Here is a 22685-nt window from a genome sequence, read left to right as displayed (position 1 = left end):
GGTGGAAGGGGGAAACAGTCATCAGAACCACGCTTTGTAAAGCGTCTGTCAGGACAGGCTCTGGGCTTGGTCACAGTGACCTGAAGCTGGAGTGGATAAGGAACACACTCCTTGTTCTCTTAGGCAAGGTATACTGATGCTTTTCTGCCAGAGAGGGGTGCTCCCCTGATACAGGCGGATTGAGGTCCAGTACAAATATAATGGACGCAATCAAATCATTAGCATCTGCGTCACTTCCGAACAGATCAATGGGGTACATGGAGAAGCGTCCGAGCCCCCAGTAAAGGCATCCTCCTTGTCCTGAGAGTCAGCTCGTGAACCAGAGCCGCGGGGCGAGGAGGGAAAGGGGACCCTGCGTCTCCATTTTAGGAGGACGGGGTCTCAGACCAGATGAAGAATCCTCTGTGAGCTTTGCTGAGCGAGCCGTAGCAGCAGAAGCGCCCTGAGGAGGGGGCTGATGCATGCTCAGCAGTGTCTGGGACAGCTGTCCCCTGGAGAGAGGGATTCTACCCAAGCCGGGGGTTCAGCCACCGGAGCCGGAGCAGCCGGAGGGACCACTGGGGATGAGCCTCCAGGCTGAGGCACCACTATGTTAGAGCAGGCATCACAATGTGGTTATGTGCTCGGTACAGGCAGTACGAGTCTACAGCAGTGCATAATAAGAACAGCCTTGCAGCACTGCTCTGATATGAGACATGCTGCAGAAGTGGGGGCTCTGTCCAGGATGACCCTCAGCAGAGTATATAAACAGAGTATATAAGCAGCTGCACAACCGGAGGTTGTGACTTGCCAGACCGTTTACATAGAGACATCTCTGTGCCCTCCAGATCCCCCAGCCCAGGCCCCCATTTGTCACAATGTGTTATGCAGACATTGAGAACGCTGAGAAAATGGCGTCCGCAGCCTGCATCTCCACGAGGAGAGGGGGCGGGGCCTACTGTGAGAGCAGGACGGAGGGCAAATGAGGCATACGGGGGAGGGAATCTTTCCTCAGTGAGGAGTGTCCCTTCCCTGTGCTGACCAGCCGCTGGGCGGAGCCACACTGTCCCACTGTACTGACTGACATGCAGGGGAAGAGAATCGAAACTAGGCCTCAGGCGAAGCCGGGGCCTAGATTTAAACATGCGGCCAGCGTGCAGGCACCATCGGCGCGGTTCTCCAGAGAAAACTGGAGAACCGGCCGGAAATGTTAACACAGTTAGAAAACACACTCTCCCCAATAAATAAGGTACAAGGGACCCCTGGAAAGACCACCGCCTGTGGTAATAACGTCTCAGTACTTAGCTTGTGAGACGCAGGTGCCAGGTCCCTGGGGGGTGATCGCTCCGTCCGTCAGGGTCCTGAACAGGGCTGCGGATGGAGACCGGTCTCCTGCAAAGCAGTGAGAACCGTGATGGCTCCCACTTCAAGCCAGAGCCCGAGGGATGGTGAAGGAGCGCGGCATGAAAAAGGGCTCCAGCCCTGAAATCAACCTTAACAGCACCACCGACACAGTGGGGTGAGAAGGGACATGCCGGGAGTCCAGATTGGACCCGCTTTTCTTCCAAATCTTTGAAATCAAAAATCAGAGGATGCATGTGTGTGTGTGACCTCCTGAACACAAAGCATTGAACTGGTTGGATTTGTCATCCGGGGAGTGTATATGCTCGGAGGGAGGAGCTACACTTTTAGTGTAGTACTTTGTGTGTCCTCCGGAGGCAGTAGCTATACACCCATGGTCTGGGTCTCCCATAAGGAACGATGAAGAAATAGTAGAGAAGGTCACATTAAGGTTACCTGAAAAAGTTAGAGGGCATTGTAGGATCATCCTGAAATTTCACCCATAAGCCAAATATCAATAACTTTTTGTGAGTAATATATGTGGTCCCTGTGAGAGAACACAATCTGTTTTGTTCTTATAGTCTCCATCTGGTGTTATAACAGCATTCAGCTAACACTGATGGGAAGGGAAGTTTCACATTTCAGTTCACACCCCTATTGTTATTGGTGCATAGTTCAGAGGAGTTACTTCTTTGTTTGAGGTACTATATAAACTGGTCACATGATGTAATAAAGCAGAAACTTTCAGTACACCACAAAGCATGTGTGCTGTATTGATTTTCTGAGTGCTCGAAAAAAAAAAAAAAAAAAAAAATCTTATAACTGGAGTTCAAGAGGCATAGAAGGAGTGTATTTTGCTCAAATCCCCGTGGTGCATTGTGGGTAATAGAGGCCGAATCATGTCATAATTAAGCTTAAAATAAAGAACACAGATTGCACCAAAACTGATTTCTGATTTATTCGGATGTTCCAGGAGACATAAACAGTGAATTATTAGAATTATTCTCATTTTGGTTGGATCAGTAAAACCTGAATACTTAAAAAAAAAAGGTAATACAGGGAACAGGACGTGACATTCCCGTAGTTTGCAGACATGATAAAAGGTGCGAGCTGTTGGAGAGGTCGTCAGAGTGCAAACAAAACTCTACTGTGATCTGTATAATTTACATCAACGCCAAACAACCAGAACTTAAATTAGGTTTCTCGGTGTGAGACAGGGGGGCCGAATTCTGCAAACCGTCCCTTTCAGTTACTGTACTTGTGTCGTGCCCAGACCGACGGCGCTGGCGTAGGCGGCCAGGATGTCGATTACTTGCTTGGTTTCTAGGGTGAGCCGGGCCTCGGTTAACCAATCATGAGCCACCCGTCTCGATTCTCCTCGCAACTGGTTTACAAATTTTGCCGCCAGCTCCAGGTCTCCGTGTTCGATGCAATAAGAGGCGTAAGAAAGCAATTTAAAGGTGTCCAGGTCCTCGGAGGTCAGCTCGCCGGGGGGCTGCAGCTGTTTAGGCTCAAACATGAGAACGGACTGTATGTAGGAGAGAAAGTATTGGTACAGACTGTTTCTGGTTTCATCTATCAGTGCCACCCGGCGGGCGAGATGACGGACGGTATAAAAACGGGCTCTCAGCGCCTCCTCGCTGTACACGCCGCGCTGCAGGGACTCTTGGGGTAGAGCGCCGGTCAGGGCTTCTGTAAATTCGTTGTTGGAGCAGCTGGCTCTTATTCCCTGGACGGCACCCTCGAGGGGGTCGGTGGGGTGTTCACCTGAGGCGGATCGCAATGTAAATTTTAAGGCTTCGATGGAGAGCCACAAGTGATGGGCTTTTCTGGCCTCCTCTTCGGCGACGGCATGTCCTGTACCAGAACAACACACAAAAGCATTAATATTGGGAAAAAACACAATCCATCTTGTCTTATAACTGATTGAGGTCATAGGGTTCAGCTAACACTGATAGGCGGGGAAGTTTCACATTTCCATTCATGCCCCTACTGCTCCTATTGGTGCGTAGTTAAGGAGTTATTTCTTTGTTTGAGGTACTATATAAACTGGTCACATGATGTAATAAAGCAGAGAATTTCAGTATAATACAAAGTGTGTGTGCTGCAATGATTTCCTGAGCGCTCGTAAAACAAATCTTATTAATTTGGAGTTCAAAAGGATTAGGAGTGTATTTCACTCACAACATAGAAGACTCTCCATGTCTGAATGTAGACACACCTTTCTCTAAAATCGAGCCAAAATGCAATGCAGATTAATTTCTTTTTATATATTTGCAGATAAGAGTCTTTTTTATCTTTAATATACAGATCCCCTACAAAATGAAATGATAAATGATTCTGTCTCTGCCCGCAGTCACCACTAGGGGAGCTCTTGGTACACAGCCGACAAGACACAGCAAAATGCATCAGTCTGCATGTCATCATTCCTCAGCTCCCCCTAGTGGTGACTGCAGGCAGTCAGAATCCTATCATTCAACTCTAGGCCTATGTAGAGGAGTTTGAGCTCTGAACATGGACAAGATTTATTAAAAAGATTAATGGGTGAGAAATTTGGACCTAAAAATGTAATTGTAATTTATAGGGAGCCTGTCAGCACAAAACGACTATTCAAACCAAGCTCAGCACCTTGGAGGGGACAGAGAATGGGGGGAAAAAAAAAAATGGCACCAAATCCATTGCTGCATTTGTCATAAAATGCTAAGGAGGTGCTCGGTGCACCCCGAGCTGGACAGTTCAGTGCATCTTCCATCCATCTCCTCTGGGTCCATTAAAGCCAAAGCCGTCAATTTAAGGCAGAAATAGGGAAACCAAATATATGGGAAGGCGGTGCTCATAGTGAGCGACAGCTGTAACCACCATCATAACGGCATCAGTCCAGAGCCGGCTCTCAGTCCAGAGCCGGCTCTCAGTCCAGAGCCGGCTCTCAGTCCAGAGCCGGCTCTCAGTCCAGAGCCGGCTCTCAGTCCAGAGCCGGCTCTCAGTCCAGAGCCGGCTCTCAGTCCAGAGCCGGCTCTCAGTCCAGAGCCGGCTCTCAGTCCAGAGCCGGCTCTCAGTCCAGAGCCGGCTCTCAGTCCAGAGCCGGCTCTCAGTCCAGAGCCGGCTCTCAGTCCAGAGCCGGCTCTCAGTCCAGAGCCGGCTCTCAGTCCAGAGCCGGCTCTCAGTCCAGAGCCGGCTCTCAGTCCAGAGCCGGGGAGTCATTACAGCCGCCAATCACTGGGTCTGGCATGGCTTCAATGACTGAAATCCGGAGGCTGCAGGGAGGAATAAAGTTCCTTTCTTCCTGGTAGCCGGGTTTCATGACTGCAGCTTTAGAACACTATTATCCTGCAGATTAACCCCATATTATTATTATTATTATTATTTTTATTTATTTATAGAGCACCATTAATTCCATGGTGCTGTACATGAGAAGGGGGTTACATACAAAATACGTATACAAGTTACAGTAGACAGACTAGTACAGAGGGAAGAGGGCCCTACCCTTGCGGGCTTACATTCTATAGGATTATGGGGAGGAGACAATAGGTGGGGTGTAGGTCAGGCGGCGGCTCCACACGGTGGTCGGGTGGCAGCTCCGCACGGTGGTCGGGCGGCAGCATATCTGCAGGTTGTGTTTTTGTTACATGACAAGTTCCCTTTAAAGATACAAAGCAGTGTCCCACTCTATATGATGGAGGAGATCTCAGCAATAATCAATGCTATAAGCAGCTCTCTAATTCCTTGCGGTTACATACCCTCCACAGCCTCCTCGATGCCCTTCAGCCTGGCATAGGCCGTGTTAATATCCAGCGTGAAGCCATCGACCTGCTCCTGAGACAGACGTCTGAACTGCATTTCCTGCTCTGACAGTTTCTCGGAGAGGGACTGTAGGGAAGAAGCACAATGTCAGTCCTGTCCTGCTAAAGCCCAGGACAATCGCCATCCCCCGAGCCGGGTACCGGACTCACCTGCTGAAACTCCGTCTTCAGCTCCTGCTCCTGGACCCCCAGGACGTCGCGCAGGTGGTCAGTGTGTGCGGCGGCCTGCCTGCGCAGCTGAGTCCTCATCTCGGCCTCCATCACCTCCCGCACTTCTTCCGCCTGTAAAGGTCAGGAATGGGTTTTAACAGGATTGCTCCATAATAAGCAATGCAAAAATAGGAAACACACCATAGTAAATTGACGACAGCCCCCGCCGGTACCTTCTTGTCCTGCTCCAGTTTGATCTCGGCTCGGTAGTGCTCCAGCGCCTTGGACACGGCACTTTCCAGCGCTCGGTTATCCTCCAGTTTCTGTTTCTCCAGCGCGGCCTCGATGTGCTGCTTTTCTCGCACCCGGTACTCGGCCAGCTGCTTGTGTAACTGGTCGATGCGGCGGTGGGCATGGGCAATCAGCGAGTTCAGGTCTTCAGTGCTCAGCTTGCCGGCTGCACAGGAAAAGAGGAAAAGGACAATAGTGAATATGCAGATGGGTGTAGGGTCAATATTAACGGCTTATATGTGAGGACATGGGGGTGGGGGTACAACATCAATCCCAATTTAGCTTCACTAATAACCTTGCATGACTTGATATTCATCTTCTCTACTCTAGTCACATCCAGAGCTGCAATATCATCTCCAAGAACCTACACCAGCAGACAGATATGAGGTCCAGCCGCTTGTGCATGAATGGGACAGTAATATTGCGACACTGCAGCTTTGGATGTGAGTGGAGAATAAGATCTAAACTGTAGCACATGCTGCAGAAATGGAGAATAGAATGAAGAATGGCATTCATCAACTTGCATGGATTCAACAAAACCAAGCGTCTCCTACCTACAATCAGACATGGTGGAGGGAGTGTAATGGTTTGGGGCTGCCAGCTGTGGGGGGGCTACAGTTCACTGAGGGAACCTTGAATGTCAAGAGGTGTACTTACTTTGGACAACCCCTACTTGTCAGAGGAGACCCTATATGATAAGCAGATCACAAGATGCGCCCCCTGCTGGGAACCCCAGTGATCAGCTGTGATAAGTGGGAAAACGTGGCAGTAAGTGTACAGCTTATCAGCGGCGCCACCACAGGAGGGATAAAGGATAACATTTAAATCAATATGTGGCCAGTGTAACACAACACAGGTCCGCAGGAGACATCTGCTCAGGATGGCAGTGAAGGCTTTTGTAGCCTGGACACCGTCGCTGATATTTGCTCAGTGCTGGGGCAGAGTGCACGCTCTGCCCCACCACAGTGATTCCAACACATGGCTCTGTAGCAATACACGACTCCGTTACTTACTCATCCGAGCAGCACATTACATGGAGGTACAGGGGACACAGACAGACAGCACGGTGACATGCAGAGGACAGGAGGGGGTCAGTGTTAGGAGGAGAGAGGAGCAGAACTCACCTAAATCGGAAATTTCTGAAACAGAAAAAGGAAGGTTTAGAGAGGTTAACGCCGTCCGCAGGCTAACAAGACTCTACATGCAGAAAAGCCTCAACCCCAGCTCCAGCAGCAACGCTCCAGCGCACATCCCACTATGCCCTTCACATACAGAAGGCTGGACATGATCCCACCCCCTGTATTTACAGCGCACCCAGAGGTGCTAATATGGTTCCCTAATTTTCATTTAGCCTCTCCACCTGGGAATTTATGGGCGCGGGGAGGTACGCTGGAGCCAGAAAGACGACAGACCGATGCAATACTGAACACAAGTACTAAGTGTAAAGAAGAAGGTCTATCCGCAGAGCTTAGCAATCTGCCCTCCCTCTGCTACTCCTCCTGGAAATGTATGAATTAAAGGAAGGATAAATTAAGCACATAGGCATGTAAGGGACGTCGCCCCCTATACACATCGCACCCTTACTGTTCTAATTATTGCAGGAAATGACAAAAGGTGCAATGTCTGCAGGACATCGCTGGGCCTAATTAGAAGAGGTGCCAATGATGCCGGCAGGTAGGAGGAGGTAGGCCGGGGCCTGATCCGACGGCTGCAGTGTACCGACATGGCCACCGGCCCAGGGTCCTGAAAATCTGTGTGTCCAACTCTACATTTACCCATAAGAGGGGGTGGAGGGGAGTGCAAGACGCTGCAAAAAACAACCGAGATTTTGCAGGGTGGGCTCCAACACTGCCCCCTGACTCATCAGTAACCGCTCAAAGCCCCGGCACCGACACAGAGTATATAAGGCGTAGTTTACTCATCAAAGGGTTAGAGAAAGTGAAAAAAGTTCACAAAAACAACCCCGACCCCTATAACCCCCCGCAGCGGGCTGTGCCTTCTGTCACCTAACTACCCCAAACATGGCGAGAAACCGCACAGGATGATGTACGACCCCCAGAACGCAGGAAATCCCCCTCCATATACCAGGCAGTTATTATCTAGTAACCGCAGACATATAGAGAAGGGTAAGAATCCCTGCAATGCCCTGCGAGGGAATGGATATCATTCTCCTTCCTTTACATTACACATGGTGGAGGGCACTGCACTCCCGGTCTCCCTCAGCCCAGAGGAGACTTCAACTGAAGACCCCAAACACAGATCATTCATCCGCCAAGTATTTCTCCTGACTCCACCTGTCCCCAGGAGCACACAGATCAGCCAAACGCTTCTGTGAGAGCCTCTGCCGGACTCCTCCACCAGCCTCCCTTGTAGATTCCCCTAACCAACCTCCACCCGCATACTCCTGCGCGCCCCACCCGCATACTCCTGCGCGCCCCACCCGCATACTCCTGCGCGCCCCACCCGCATACTCCTGCGCGCCCCACCCGCATACTCCTGCGCGCCCCACCTGCCTCCATACTCATCCGCGCCCCACCCACATACTCCTGCGCGCCCCACCCGCATACTCCTGCGCGCCCCACCCGCCTCCATACTCATCCGTGCCCCACCTGCTTCCATACTAATCCGCGCCCCACCCGCTTCCATACTCATCCGCGCCCCACCCGCATACTACTCCGCGCCCCAAACGCATACTCCTCCGCGCCCCAAACGCATACTCATCAGCCTCCTACTTCAACACCGTCTCCAACCCTTGCAGACTCCTTCGGCAGTTGTTTATTTCTTAAAAGGAATATCGGATATCAGAAAAAGAGAATTTTGTTTACTTACCGTAAATTCTTTTTCTTATAGTTCCGTATTGGGAGACCCAGACCATGGGTGTTTAGCTTCTGCCTCCGGAGGACACACAAAGTACTACACTTAAAAGTGTAGCTCCTCCCTCTGAGCTTCTACACCCCCTGGTAGCCAGTCCCACCCAGTTTAGTGCAAAAGCTGAAGGAGAATAGCCACCCACAAGTAGAACAGAGCAAGAACCGGAACAACCGGAGACTCTGTCCACGACAACAGCCGGTGATAACACGCGGAACAAGAAACTGCCAACAGGCAACAGGGAGGGTGCTGGGTCTCCCAATACGGAACTATAAGAAAAAGAATTTACGGTAAGTAAACAAAATTCTCTTTTTCATTATTGTTCCTTTGGGAGACCCAGACATTGGGACGTCTCAAAGCAGTCCATGGGTGGGAATAAACAGAAAAACTAAGAAGTAGGCAAAACCTAACTTCACAAGTGGGCGACAGCCGCCTGAAGGATGCGTCTGCCCAAGCTCGCATCTGCCGAAGCATGAGCATGCACTTGGTAGTGCTTCGAGAAGGTATGCAGGCTAGTCCAAGTGGCAGCCTGACAGACTTGTTGAGCCGTAGCCTGGAGCCTGAAAGTCCAAGAGGCACCGACAGCTCTGGTCGAGTGTGCCTTGATCCCCGGCGGGGGAGGCACCTGAGAACACTGGTAGGCGTCCGAAATGGCCGATCTAATCCAACGGGCCAAGGTCGGCTTAGAAGCAGGGAGACCCTTGCGCCGCCCTGTGGTTAGCACAAAAAGAGAGGTGCACCGCCTAAGCGCAGCGGTGCGAGATACATAAATCCGGAGAGCACGCACCAGATCTAGAGTATGCAGCGCTTTTTCAAAGCGATGAACAGGGGCCGGACAGAAGGAAGGTAAGGAAATGTCCTGGTTAAGGTGGAAAGGAGAGACCACCTTAGGAAGAAAGTCCGGAGTCTGACGGAGAACCACCTTGTCTTGATGAAAGACTAAAAAAGGTGACTCCGAGGAGAGCGCAGCCAAATCAGAGACTCTCCTGAGAGAAGTTATGGCAACTAGAAAGGCCACTTTCTGAGAAAGACGATACAAAGAAACCTCCCTAAGAGGCTCAAAAGGGGGTTTCTGCAATACCGTGAGGACCAAGTTAAGGTCCCAGGGATCCAAGGGCCGCCGATAAGGCGGAATGATGTGAGACGCGCTTTGCATGAAGGTGCGGACCTGAGCCAGCCGGGCGAGACGCCGCTGGAACAGCACTGATAGAGCTGAGACTTGTCTCTTGAGAGAGTTGAGGAACAGTCCTAGCTGCAGACCGGACTGTAGAAAAGACAGAAGGGTCGGCAAAGAGAATGGCCAAGGAGGATGGCCGGAAGAGCGACACCAGGACAGGAAAATTTTCCAAGTCCTGTGATAGATCTTGGCGGAGGAAGACTTACGGGCCCGAGTTATAGTGGAGATGACCTCGGGAGGAATACCAGAAGTCGTCAAAATCCAGGACTCAAGAGCCACGCCGTCAATTTGAGGGCCGCAGAATTCGGGCGGAAAAACGGACCTTGCAAGAGTAGGTCTGGACGGTTCGGAAGATGCCACGGCATCTCTACGGACAGTTGGAGCAGGTCCGGATACCAAGCTCGCCTGGGCCAGTCCGGTGCAATGAGGATGACTCGACGGCCCTCCATTCTGATCTTGCGCAGGACTCTGGGCAAGAGAGCTAGAGGGGGAAACACGTAGGACAGACAAAACTGGGACCAGTCTTGAACCAGAGCGTCCATGGCGAAGGCCTGAGGATCGTGGGAGCGCGCCACGTAAACAGGAACCTTGTTGTGACGGGATGCCATTAGGTCCACGTCCGGAGTGCCCCATTTGCGGCAGAATGAGTGAAACACTGCCGGGTGCAGGGACCACTCGCCACCGTCCACGCATTGACGGCTGAGATAATCTGCCTCCCAGTTTTCCACGCCTGGGATGTGGACTGCGGATATGGTGGACTTGGAGTCCTCCGCCCATTGAAGGATGCGTTGTACCTCCATCATTGCCAGGCGGCTGCGTGTCCCGCCTTGGTGATTGATGTAGGCAACCGCTGTTGCGTTGTCTGACTGGACTCGAATGTGCTTGCCCGCCAACAGGTGGTGAAAGGCTAGGAGAGCTAGAAGCACAGCTCTGGTTTCCAGCACATTGATTGAAAGGGCTGACTCGGACGGAGTCCAAGTGCCCTGTGCTCTGTGGTGGAGATATACCGCTCCCCAGCCGGATAGACTGGCATCCGTGGTGAGAATCACCCAGGACGGGGCCAGGAAGGAGCGCCCTTGGGACAGGGAGAGGGGCCGAAGCCACCACTGAAGAGAGCTCCTGGTCCATGGCGACAGAGCCACTAACCTCTGTAAGGAGGAAGGCCGCTTGTCCTAACAGCGGAGAATGTCCAGCTGCAGGGGGCGCAGATGGAACTGGGCAAAGGGAACAGCCTCCATGGACACCACCATTTGACCCAGCACCTGCATCAGGCGCCTGAGGGTATAACGGCGGGGCCGCAGCAGAGAGCGCACCGCTAGCTGGAGATACTGCTGTTTGATTAAGGGCAACTTCACAAGTGCCGGCAAAGTCTCGAACTGCATCCCTAGGTACGTGAGACTCTGGGTCGGAGTCAGAGTGGATTTGGGAAGATTGACAAGCCACCCGAATTGGGCTAGAGTGGCGAGAGTGAGAGAGACACTCCGCTGACAGTCTGCGCTGGATGGAGCCTTGACTAGAAGGTCGTCCAGGTAAGGAAGCACTGCCAACGCCTGGAGGTGCAGGACCGCAATCACTGCCGCCATGACCTTGGTGAATACCCGAGGGGCCGTGGCTAACCCGAAGGGGAGAGCCACGAATTGGAAATGATCCTCTCCTATGGCAAAACCTAACCAACGCTGGTGTGAAACTGCGATTGGCACATGTAGATAGGCATCTCTGATGTCGATGGACACCAGAAAATCCCCTTGGGCCATAGAGGCAATGACTGATCGCAGAGACTCCATGCGAAAATGCCGCACCCGAACATGCTTGTTGAGAAGCTTGAGATCCAGGATGGGCCGGAAGGTACCGTCCTTTTTGGGAACTAGGAAGAGGTTTGAGTAAAAACCTCTGAACTGTTCCCGAGTGGGAACTGGTACAATCACTCCGTTTGCCTGCAGGGATGCCACGGCCTGTGAGAAGGCGGCGGCCTTGGAGCAGGGGGGAGTTGACAGAAAAAATCTGTTTGGCGGGCTGGAAGAGAATTCTATCCTGTAGCCGTGAGATATGATATCTCTCACCCAGTGATCGGAGACTTGTTTTAACCAAGCGTCGCCAAAGTGGGAGAGCCTGCCACCGACTAAGGACGTGGCTGGAGCGGGCAGAGAGTCATGAGGAGGCTGCCTTAGTGGCAGAACCTCCTGCGTTCTTCTGCGGACGCGCTTTTGGGCGCCAGTTGGATTTCTGATCCTTAGCTGAGTTAGCGGAGGAGGCGGAGGGCTTAGAGGACGACCAGTTGGAGGAACGAAAGGAACGAAACCTCGATTGATTCCTACCCTGGGCGGGTTTCCTGGTCTTGGTTTGTGGCATGGAAGTACTCTTCCCTCCAGTAGCTTCCTTAATAATTTCATCCAGCTGTTCACCGAACAGCCGTGAACCAGCAAAAGGGAGCCCAGCAAGAAACTTCTTGGAAGAAGCATCTGCCTTCCACTCTGGAAGCCACAAGATCCTGCGGATAACAAGGGAATTAGCTGAAGCCACCGCAGTGCGGTGAGAAGCCTCTAGCATGGTAGACATGGCATAAGATGAAAAAGCTGAAGCCTGAAGTTAAGGTAACCATCTCAGGCATAGATTCCTTGGTGAGGGAATGCATCTCCTCTACAGAAGCAGAGATGGCTTTGAGAGCCCACACTGCTGCAAAAGTCGGGGAAAAAGCGTCCCCCGCAGCTTCATACACAGATTTGGCCAGAAGGTCAATCTGACAGTCAGTGGAATCCTTAAGTGAGGTGCCGTCAGCCACCGACACAACGGTCCGGGCTGAGAGCCTAGACACCGGGGGGTCTACCTTTGGGGAGTGCGACCACTCCTTGACCACCTCAGGTGGAAAGGGAAAACTGTCATCAGAACCACGCTTTGGAAAGCATTTGTCAGGACAGGCCCTGGGTTTGGTCACAGCGGTCTGAAAACTGGAGTGGTTAAAGAACACACTCTTTACTCTCTTAGGCGAGGTAAACTGATGCTTTTCTGCCAAAGAGAGTTGCTCCTCTGATACTGGCGGATTGAGATCCAGTACAGAATTAATGGACGCAATCAAGTCACTAACATCCGAGTCACCCTCGGAGAGATCGATGGGGTACATAGCCTCCGAGCACCCCGTGAGGGAATCCTCCTCATCTTGCGAGTCAGCTCTTGAGTCAGAGCCGCGGGATGAGGAGGGGGAGGAAACCCTGCGCCTTCTCTTAGAAGGACGGGGTCTGGGACCTGATGATGAATCCTCTGTGAGCTCTGCTGGACGGAGGTCAGAGGATAGGGCTCCTCTGGCAAGAGTATTAGAGGCACCCTGTGAGGAGGGCTGATGTATATTCATCAAAGTCCTGGACAAAAGTCCCATGGACTCAGCAAATGACTGGGATATGGACCTAGAAAAGGACTCTACCCAGGCTGGGGGTTCAGCCACAGGTGCAGAAGCAGCCTGAGAGATCACTGGGGGTGAGACTCCAGGCTGTGGCACTGCAAAGTTAGAGCAAACATCACAATGTGGACAGGTGCTCGGCTCAGGCAGCAGGAGCTTACATGCAGTGCATGCAGCATAAAGCTTTGGAGCCTTGCTCCTTGTGTGAGACATGCTGCTGGAGTGGGGGCTTTGCAAGAGAATGAACCCCAGGGAGAATATACAGAGGTGCACAACCGGAGACCGGCTGTGGCTTTCCAGACCGCTGGAAGCGTGTTGTGTGCCCTCCAGATCCCGAAGCCCGGACCCCCAATGCACAGCACCTCAGCAGGGATGCAGAGTGCAGAAAGGCCCAGCGCAGAGTGAACTCTGCCTGAGAAATGGCCGCCGGAGCGAAGAGAGGGGGCGGGACTAGGGGGTGTTCCTGTAGGGGAGCGGGAACTGGAGGGCCATAGACCTGCAGGAGAGGAGACACGCCCAAGCAGTGGGGAGTGTCCCTCCCCTGTGCAGAACGGCCGCCGGGAGGAGCCATGCCTGTCCCTCTTGCATGAGTGACATGCGAGGGAAGTTAACAGCAACTAGGCCTCCGGCAAAGCCGGGGCCTAAATTTAAGCGGCGAGGCCGACGCGCAGGCACCATCGGCGCGGTTCTCGGGCGAAAGCTAGAGAACCCGCCGGAAATGTCAAAATAAACATATACAGCATACTCTCCCCATACAATAAAGAACAGGGACCCCCCACATAAACGTCTCAGGTACTTAGCTGCTGAGACGCAGGGCCAGGTCCCTGGGGATGAGTGCTCCGGTCCAACAGGATCCTCAAGGGGCTGTGGATGGAGACCGGTGTCCTGCCAGGCATGGAGACCGTGCTGGCTCCCACTTCAAGCCAGAGCCCAGGAGGGATGGTGAAGGAGCACGGCATGTAAGGCTCCAGCCTTGGAAATCAACCTTAACAACACCGCCGACACAGTGGAGTGAGAAGGGACATGCCGGGAGTCCAGACGTGGACCCGCATTTCTTCAATCTCTTTCCAAAAAACAAAAAATCATATGAGAATGCATGTGTGGATGTATGCCTTCTGAACACAAAGCAATAAACTGGCTGGGACTGGCTCACCAGGGGGTGTATAAGCTCAGAGGGAGGAGCTACACTTTTAAGTGTAGTACTTTGTGTGTCCTCCGGAGGCAGAAGCTAAACACCCATGGTCTGGGTCTCCCAAAGGAACGATAAAGAAATACAATATGTCTGATTCTTTTCTCTTCAGACATTTGTCGGGGCAGTCGGGACGCCCCACACATACACTGATAACCAACATCACGGGTTTGGCTGATGTTAGGCAGGTAAGCTATAAATATAATAAATATATAGATATATATCGTCTCACACTGGACCCCGCAGCAGCTCCGTGTTCTCTTCATTCTCAGGATTGTTGGGGTTCTCCTAACAATTATACATGGACCGTGATAATAAAGGATCTCCTTGGCTGATTGTACAAGACATTCCCATATATGAAGATTAGCAGCTGCCAAACATCACTGATGTCGCCTCTCTGTGGAACCAGACTGACAAAATTGAAACCCCCCCCCCACCCCCCAGACACAAAGGATTGTATTCCACCCCTCTACCCTCCAATTGCCCCCAGCAGCAGCTTAAAGCCACCACGTGCAGTGTGACCGCTCTACACCCCCCGCCACATTTCCCTTCAAACACCCCCCCCCCACCTCAAGCGTGATGAGGACTGATCGGAGGCATCACAGGAATTCAGACATGTCACGATGCAAATTCAAAGCTTCAGGAGACCCTCAGCCCTAAAGCCCCCTAGTTCTTAATTAAGACCTGCATAACCTCCGCCTCCTGCCGTACCGGCCTCACATGCCTCCAACTATCCTCCAAAATAACTATTATTCCCAGCATTTCCAGGATGAACAGAGTAACTTTCCCGTGCAAACTTCTAATATATACACAGGGTGGTCCAAAAGTAGGTGGACAGTATGTGTAATAGGATTATCAAACATGCTGTAAAGTGAAAGTGACTCAGTTGCCCTTAGCAACCAATCAGATTCCACCTTTCATTTTCCAAAGAGTCTGAAGAATGAAAGGTGGAATTTCATTGGTTGCTAAGGGTAACTGAGTCACTTTCACTTTACACCATGTTTGATAATCCTATTACACATACTGTCCACCTACTTTTGGACCACCCTGTATATAATATAAAAAATAAAGAAATGCAGGAATTCAGAGGTGTCAGGAGAGGAGAGGCGTCCTCTGTAAGAATCACGGTCCCCCCCCCCCCCCCCCACCACACCGACTGCGGTGGACGGGACGAGCGCAGACTAACAGTCACTCCGTGCGTCAGCTCCAGGTTGTGGCACTGTGCAGTCTGACATTTCTGCGACGCCATCTTGTGACACGGGAGACGTCCTCAGCACGGATGCGGAGCAGACAATATACAAAAGGTGAGGCCGTACTCAGGACCCTGACACTTACTTAACCCTTTCCAGCCTGGATGCACCTCCGGGGTGACACTGTCCAGCTCCTTCTTGAACTCCTCCCGTGCGGCGGCCACCAGTTCGTGGTACTGAGCCACGATCTTCGCTTCAGACTGAGCAGATTGGACCTGTGGTAACAAGACGAGGGTCAGTCTCAGTAGAGGTAACCACTGAGTAATATCCACATCTGTACAATCTAATGATTACTCTAACGCTCAGATGCAAGCGTGGTGTCTAGGAACCAGTCATTTCCCAATTCACCTGATTTGGCGGGGGTCTGTAGCCCATCCACCACCTTGACCTGTTGGGGAAGGATTTAGGAAGTGGGTCAGGTGGCTATATTAGATGACTGCCACCATTTTTCACGATAGGCGTGTAATGGTCACCAATGCAGCGGTGGTCACTCGAGGGTCCTTCCTGGCACAGCGGTGCTATGTGGAGGTGCTTATACATTTCCCAGTAAAATATCACAATTTATTGCTTTTTCTGAGTTTTTGAATTTCCACTGGCAATTGTATTATAGCTGGTCACCAGATGATGAGTCAGTGCGATTACCTACTGCACCTAAACTACCAGGAGACCATGATGTATCGATAGAAAAAGGGGCTAGGATAGAGAAATGTTGTAAGACCCCGCCATGTTGCACGAACACGAATAATGAAAGTGATTAAAATGAGTCTCCACCCTGGCAGTGAAAAGTGACCATACACTTGTGCACTCCTCCATGTGCCAAACTCTGCCCTCTCCGCTGAGACTGGCATCCCCCGACATGGCTGCTAAAGTGGCAAGTCTATAGCACACCTCGATAGCACAGGAAAGGCAGGCGATACGTTCAGACTCACCACTGTGCCGCCCATGCCACCCATCTTAGATATAGAATGACCATACGCCAGCATCAGCGAAGAGGGCAGAGTTTGGCAAACGGAGGACACCAATTAGGGCGACAGGTATATAGTCCCTTTTCAGTGTCAGGGAGGAAACACACGTATGTATCACATACACCATCTTGTACCTTTTTAACGACGTTATCCAGGTCCACGATCATGCGGTGCAGGTTTTCCTCGGCTGACATGATGTGAGGTTTGGCGCCATTGACAGAGTTCTTCTTGGTGCCATCAATGACGCTCCGCATCCGCTCCAGCTCTTCCCTGAAGCAAGAAATACAGGACGTCAGTGACACGCCAGTGGGGGGGGGGTACTTACTTGTCTTGTGAAATGACAATGCAAAGCCCAGCGTCCTACATATTACAGGCTAGTGATTGTAATTTTAGCATGTACATATGTGCAGCTATCTATGCATTTTTCCCCCCTCTCAAGTGCATAAAGAACGGGGTGAAATATTTTTGATCTTTTCCCGACAGCAGAAGTAACGGTAACGTCAGATAATATATGGACAATATAGACAGAAATGATCATGCAGGAGACTGTTACAATATAGTGCTGTATTCCCAGGGCAGCGAGAAGCAATAGCTTATATAGGACACACACAACCGGCGGATACGAACTTTGCTTTGAGAAGAGCATCAGCTGCCTCATCCACAGCTTTGCTGCGCACCTTCAAGGCATCCTCCAAATCCCGCCACTGCAGAGACTTCTGATCAGCCGAGACCTGCGTGGGGGTAGAAAAGGAGGTCGTCATCATCATAGGAACAATCTAGCCACTCCGAGGTAGCAGAGCCGGGCCTGCACTCACCTGGGCGTCATCCATCGCTTCACGTAACTTTTGGGCATGAAAGTTGACCGCTTGTACCGCCGACTCCTGCGAGGTGATGGCCTGGACGGTGACGCGGGCCGTGCTGCTCAGCGCCTCCTCCAGTAACGCAGCCACGGCTGAGGAGACAAGAAGGACCATATAAACGTAATGCAGTAATCCAATATTAAATGAAGGGAATTTTGTTACTTACCGTAAATTCCTTTTCTTCTAGCTCTTATTGGGAGACCCAGACGATTGGGGTATAGCTACTGCCCTCCGGAGGCCACACAAAGCACTACACCAAAAGTGCAAGGCCCCTCCCCTTCTGGCTATACCCCCCCCGTGGTATCACGGGTACTCCAGTTTTAGTGCCAAAGCAAGAAGGAGGAAGCCAACAACTGGTTTAAACAAATTAACTCCGATTAACATCGGAGAACTGAAAAACCGTTCAACATGAACAACATGTGTACCCGCAAACAGCAAAAACAATCCCGAAGGACAACAGGGCGGGTGCTGGGTCTCCCAATAAGAGCTAGAAGAAAAGGAATTTACGGTAAGTAACAAAATTCCCTTCTTCTTCAGCGCTCTATTGGGAGACCCAGACGATTGGGACGTCCAAAAGCTGTCCCTGGGTGGGTAACGAAATACCTCATGTTAGAGCTGCAAAACAGCCCTCCCCTACGGGGATGTCACTGCCGCCTGCAGGACTCTTCTACCTAAGCTGGCATCCGCCGAAGCATAGGTATGCACCTGATAATGCTTGGTGAAAGTGTGCAGACTCGACCAGGTAGCTGCCTGACACACCTGTTGAGCCGAAGCCTGGTGCCGTAATGCCCAGGACGCACCCACGGCTCTGGTTGAGTGGGCTTTTAGCCCTGAAGGAACCGGACGCCCAGCCGAACGGTAGGCCTCTATAATTGGTTCTTTGATCCATCGAGCCAAGGTAGCTTTCGAAGCCTGCAACCCCTTGCGCGGACCGGCGACAAGGACAAAAAGTGCATCGGAACGGCGCATGGGCGCCGTGCGGGAAATGTAGATCCTGAGAGCTCTCACCAGATCTAGCAAACGCAAGTCCTTTTCATACCGGTGAACCGGATGAGGATAAAAGGAAGGCAAGGATATATCCTGATTAAGATGAAACGAGGATACGACCTTAGGGAGAAACTCCGGAATGGGGCGCAGCACTACTTTGTCCTGGTGGAACACCAAGAAGGGAGCCTTGGATGACAGAGCTGCCAGCTCAGACACTCGCCGAAGCGATGTGATCGCAACAAGAAACGCCACTTTCTGTGACAGGCGAGAAAAAGAAACTTCTTTGAGAGGCTCGAAAGGCGGCTTCTGGAGAGCAACTAGTACTCTGTTCAGATCCCATGGATCCAACGGCCGCTTGTACGGGGGCACAATATGACAGACCCCCTGCAGGAACGTGTGCACCTTAGGAAGACGTGCTAGACGCTTCTGAAAAAACACGGATAGTGCCGAGACTTGCCCTTTAAGGGAGCTGAGCGACAAGCCCTTTTCCAACCCTGATTGCAGGAAAGACAGAAAAGTGGGCAATGCAAATGGCCAGGGAGACACTCCCTGAGCAGAGCACCAGGTTAAGAAAATCTTCCACGTTCTGTGGTAGATCTTAGCAGAAGTTGACTTCCTAGCTTGTCTCATTGTGGCTACCACTCCCTGGGATAAGCCTGTTGACGATAGGATCCAGGACTCAATGGCCACACAGTCAGGTTCAGGGCCGCAGAATTCTGATGGAAAAACGGCCCTTGAGACAGCAGGTCTGGACGGTCTGGAAGTGACCACGGTCGGCCGACCGTGAGATGCCACAGATCCGGATACCACGATCTCCTCGGCCAGTCTGGGGCGACGAGTATGATGCGGCTGCAATCGGATCTGATCTTGCGTAATACTCTGGGCAAGAGTGCCAGAGGCGGGAATACATATGGGAGGCGGAACTGCGACCAATCTTGCACCAAGGCGTCTGCCGCCAGAGCTCTTTGATCGCGCGACCGCGCCATGAATGCCGGGACCTTGTTGTTGTGCCGAGACGCCATTAGGTCGACGTCCGGCACCCCCCAGCGGCGACAGATTTCTTGAAACACGTCCGGGTGAAGGGACCATTCCCCTGCGTCCATACCCTGGCGACTGAGGAAGTCTGCTTCCCAGTTTTCTACGCCTGGGATGTGAACCGCGGAGATGGTGGATGCTGTGTCCTCCACCCAATTCAGAATGCGCCGGACTTCCTGAAAGGCTTGCCGGCTGCGCGTCCCTCCTTGGTGGTTGATGTATGCCACCGCTGTGGAGTTGTCCGACTGGATTCGGATCTGCTTTCCTTCCAGCCACTGTTGAAAGGCTAGTAGGGCAAGATACACTGCCCTGATTTCCAGAACATTGATCTGAAGGGTGGACTCTAGCGGAGTCCACGTCCCCTGAGCCCTGTGGTGTAGAAACACTGCTCCCCACCCCGACAGACTCGCATCTGTCGTGACCACTGCCCAGGATGGGGGCAGGAAGGATCTTCCCTGAGACAATGAGGTGGGAAGGAGCCACCATTGTAGAGAGTCCTTGGCCGTCTGGGAAAGAGAGACTTTCCTGTCTAGGGAAGTTGTCTTCCCGTCCCATTGGCGGAGAATGTCCCATTGAAGTGGACGCAGATGAAACTGCGCAAAGGGAACTGCTTCCATGGCTGCCACCATCTTCCCTAGGAAGTGCATGAGGCGCCGCAAGGGGTGCGACTGGCCCTGAAGGAGAGATTGCACCCCTGTCTGTAAGGACCGCTGCTTGTTTAGCGGAAGCTTCACTCTCGCTGCTCGAGTATGGAACTCCATGCCAAGATACGTTAGTGACTGTGTCGGTGACAGATTTGACTTTGGAAAGTTGATGATCCATCCAAAAGTCTGGAGAGTCTCCAGCGTAGCATGTAGACTGAGTTGGCATGCCTCTTGAGAGGGTGCCTTGACAAGTAGATCGTCTAGGTAAGGGATCACCGAGTGTCCCTGAGAGTGCAAGACTGCTACCACCGCCGCCATGACCTTGGTGAAGACCCGGGGGGCTGTCGCCAGACCGAATGGCAGAGCTACGAACTGAAGATGGTCGTCTCCTATCACAAAACGTAGAAAACGTTGATGTTCTGTAGCAATTGGCACGTGGAGATAAGCATCTTTGATGTCTATTGAGGCAAGGAAGTCTCCTTGAGACATTGAGGCAATGACAGAACGGAGGGTTTCCATCCGGAACCGTCTGGCGTGCACATGTTTGTTGAGCAGTTTTAGGTCCAGAACAGGACGGAACGAGCCGTCCTTTTTTGGCACCACAAAGAGATTGGAGTAAAACCCTCTCCCTTGTTCCTGAGACGGTACAGGAACCACTACTCCTTCCGCTCTTAGGGAGTCCACCGCCTGCCGCAGGACATCTACACGGTCTGGATGTGGGGAGGTTCTGAAGAACCGAGCTGGAGGACGAGAACTGAACTCGATTCTGTACCCGCGAGACAAAATGTCTGTCACCCACCGGTCTTTGACCTGTGACATCCAAGTGTCGTAAAAGCGGGAGAGCCTGCCCCCGACCGGAGATGCGGAGGGAGGGGACTGGAAGTCATGAGGTAGCCGCTTTGGAAGCGGTTCCTCCATTTGCTTTCTTGGGGCGTGCGTGAGCCCGCCAGGAATCTGAGTTTCTTTGCGTCCTCTGAGTCCCTTTGGACGAGGAGAATTGTGTTTTGCCCGAACCTCGAAAGGACTGAAACTTCTGCTGCCACTTTCTCTGCTGAGGTTTGCTTGATCTGGGCTGGGGTAAAGAGGAGTCTTTACCCTTGGACTGTTTAATGATGTCAGCCAATGGCTCGCCAAACAGTCTATCTCTAGATAAAGGCAAGCTGGTTAAACATTTTTTGGAACCAGCATCTGCTTTCCAGTCCTTTAACCACAATGCCCTGCGCAAAACTACCGAATTGGCAGACGCCATTGAGGTGCGGCTGGTAGATTCTAGGACCGCATTGATAGCGTAAGAGGCAAACGCAGACATCTGCGAGGTAAGGTGCGCCACTTGCGGCACCGCTGGATGTATGATAGCATCCACTTTTGCTAAACCAGCTGAAATAGCTTGGAGTGCCCATACGGCTGCGAATGCTGGAGCAAACGACGCGCCGATAGCTTCATAGACAGATTTTAACCAAAGGTCCATCTGTCTGTCATTGGCATCCTTAAGTGAAGCGCCATCCTCCACTGCAACTATGGATCTAGCTGCAAGCTTGGAAATCGGGGGGTCCACCTTTGGACACTGGGTCCAGCGCTTGACCACATCAGGTGGGAAAGGATAACGTGTATCCTTAGAACGTTTAGAGAAACGCTTTTCTGGATGAGCGTCGTGTTTCTGGATTGATTCTCTGAAGTCAGAGTGATCCAACAGAGCACTTAATTTACGCTTGGGATAGAGGAAACGAAACTTCTCCTGCTCTGCCGCTGCCTCTTCTGCTGAAGGGGCTGGGGGAGAAATATCTAACAGCCTATTGATGGCTGAGATAAGATCGTTTACCATGGCGTCCCCATCCGGGGTATCCAGATTGAGAGGGGTTCCAGGATTAGACTCCTGATCACTCTCTTCAGACACATCACATGGAGACTGATTGCGCTGAGACCCTGAGCAGTGTGATGACGTTGAGGGTCTTTCCCAGCGAGCCCGCTTGGGGTGGCTGGGGCAATCATCTGAGTCATTATACTCATCCTGAGAAGCCGGGGACCCCCTTGCAGTCTGGATTAAATCCAACTGCGGAGGATTAGAGGACATAGACCTCGCCGTGTCCATAGACTGAGCCCCAGGCATGGATTGCAAAGTTTCCAGGATTTTTGCCATAGCCACAGACATATTATCCGCAAAAACTGCAAAGTCTGTCCCTGACACCGGGGCAGGACTTACAAGCGTCTCAGCCTGGGTCACTACCTCTCCGGACTCCGGCTGGCGAAGCAGCACCGGATCTGAGCATTGCACACAATGGGGGTCATTGGAGCCTGCTGGTAGAGCAGCCCCACATGCAGCACACGCAGTGCACACAGCCCTAGCCTTGGCAGCCTTGCGTCTTGTGGATGACATGTTGCTGCCTCCTCAGAGCGATCTGGGGTATACAGCCAGGAAGCGACCTCACAGTGCAAGAAATCAATAAATATCTATGTCCAGTGACACAGTACACTAATACACAGTAAGGCACTAGAGGGGCCAGCTGAAAAGCCGCTTACCGCCCGCTTAAGAGCGGGTGTGTGGTCTCCCAAAGCCCCTCAGTCTAGTTCTCCCAGAGCCTTGCGTCCTTCCTCCAGCCAGACTGCATGTAATGGCTGCCGGCGTCCTGAGAGAGGAAGGGGGGCGGGCCCTGGGCGTTCCTGACCAAGAGCGGGAAGCCTGCTTCCCTCTGTGCCTAGTGAGAGGGCTGGAGCATGTAAATCAGGCTCCAGCCCTCGTCGCTGCCGTGAAACAGCGTCT

General features: G+C 52.1%; 1 protein-coding gene across 2 annotated transcripts in view; it reads right to left on the bottom strand.

Moving 5' to 3' along the window:
• Window positions 1-2253: 2253 nt before the first annotated feature.
• The window catches only part of IMMT (inner membrane mitochondrial protein), a 52395-nt gene continuing 31963 nt past the window's right edge, over window positions 2254-22685 (bottom strand). Inside the window, exons 7-15 of one of the 2 annotated variants that reach the window (XM_075346790.1) lie at window positions 17217-17353; window positions 17029-17132; window positions 16536-16671; window positions 15522-15651; window positions 6686-6700; window positions 5504-5727; window positions 5271-5402; window positions 5058-5187; window positions 2254-3177 (exon numbers count right to left, since the gene is read on the bottom strand). In XM_075346790.1, coding sequence (XP_075202905.1) covers window positions 2570-3177; window positions 5058-5187; window positions 5271-5402; window positions 5504-5727; window positions 6686-6700; window positions 15522-15651; window positions 16536-16671; window positions 17029-17132; window positions 17217-17353 — 1616 coding nt within the window. In that variant the 3' untranslated portion in view covers window positions 2254-2569. The remainder of the gene's footprint in view (window positions 3178-5057; window positions 5188-5270; window positions 5403-5503; window positions 5728-6685; window positions 6701-15521; window positions 15652-16535; window positions 16672-17028; window positions 17133-17216; window positions 17354-22685) is intronic. The other variant, XM_075346791.1, reaches the window with a different exon arrangement.

Source organism: Anomaloglossus baeobatrachus, chromosome 1 (genome assembly GCF_048569485.1).
Source record: "Anomaloglossus baeobatrachus isolate aAnoBae1 chromosome 1, aAnoBae1.hap1, whole genome shotgun sequence".
Classification (NCBI taxonomy): domain Eukaryota; kingdom Metazoa; phylum Chordata; class Amphibia; order Anura; family Aromobatidae; genus Anomaloglossus; species Anomaloglossus baeobatrachus.
This window is presented reverse-complemented; position numbering and strand designations above follow the sequence as displayed.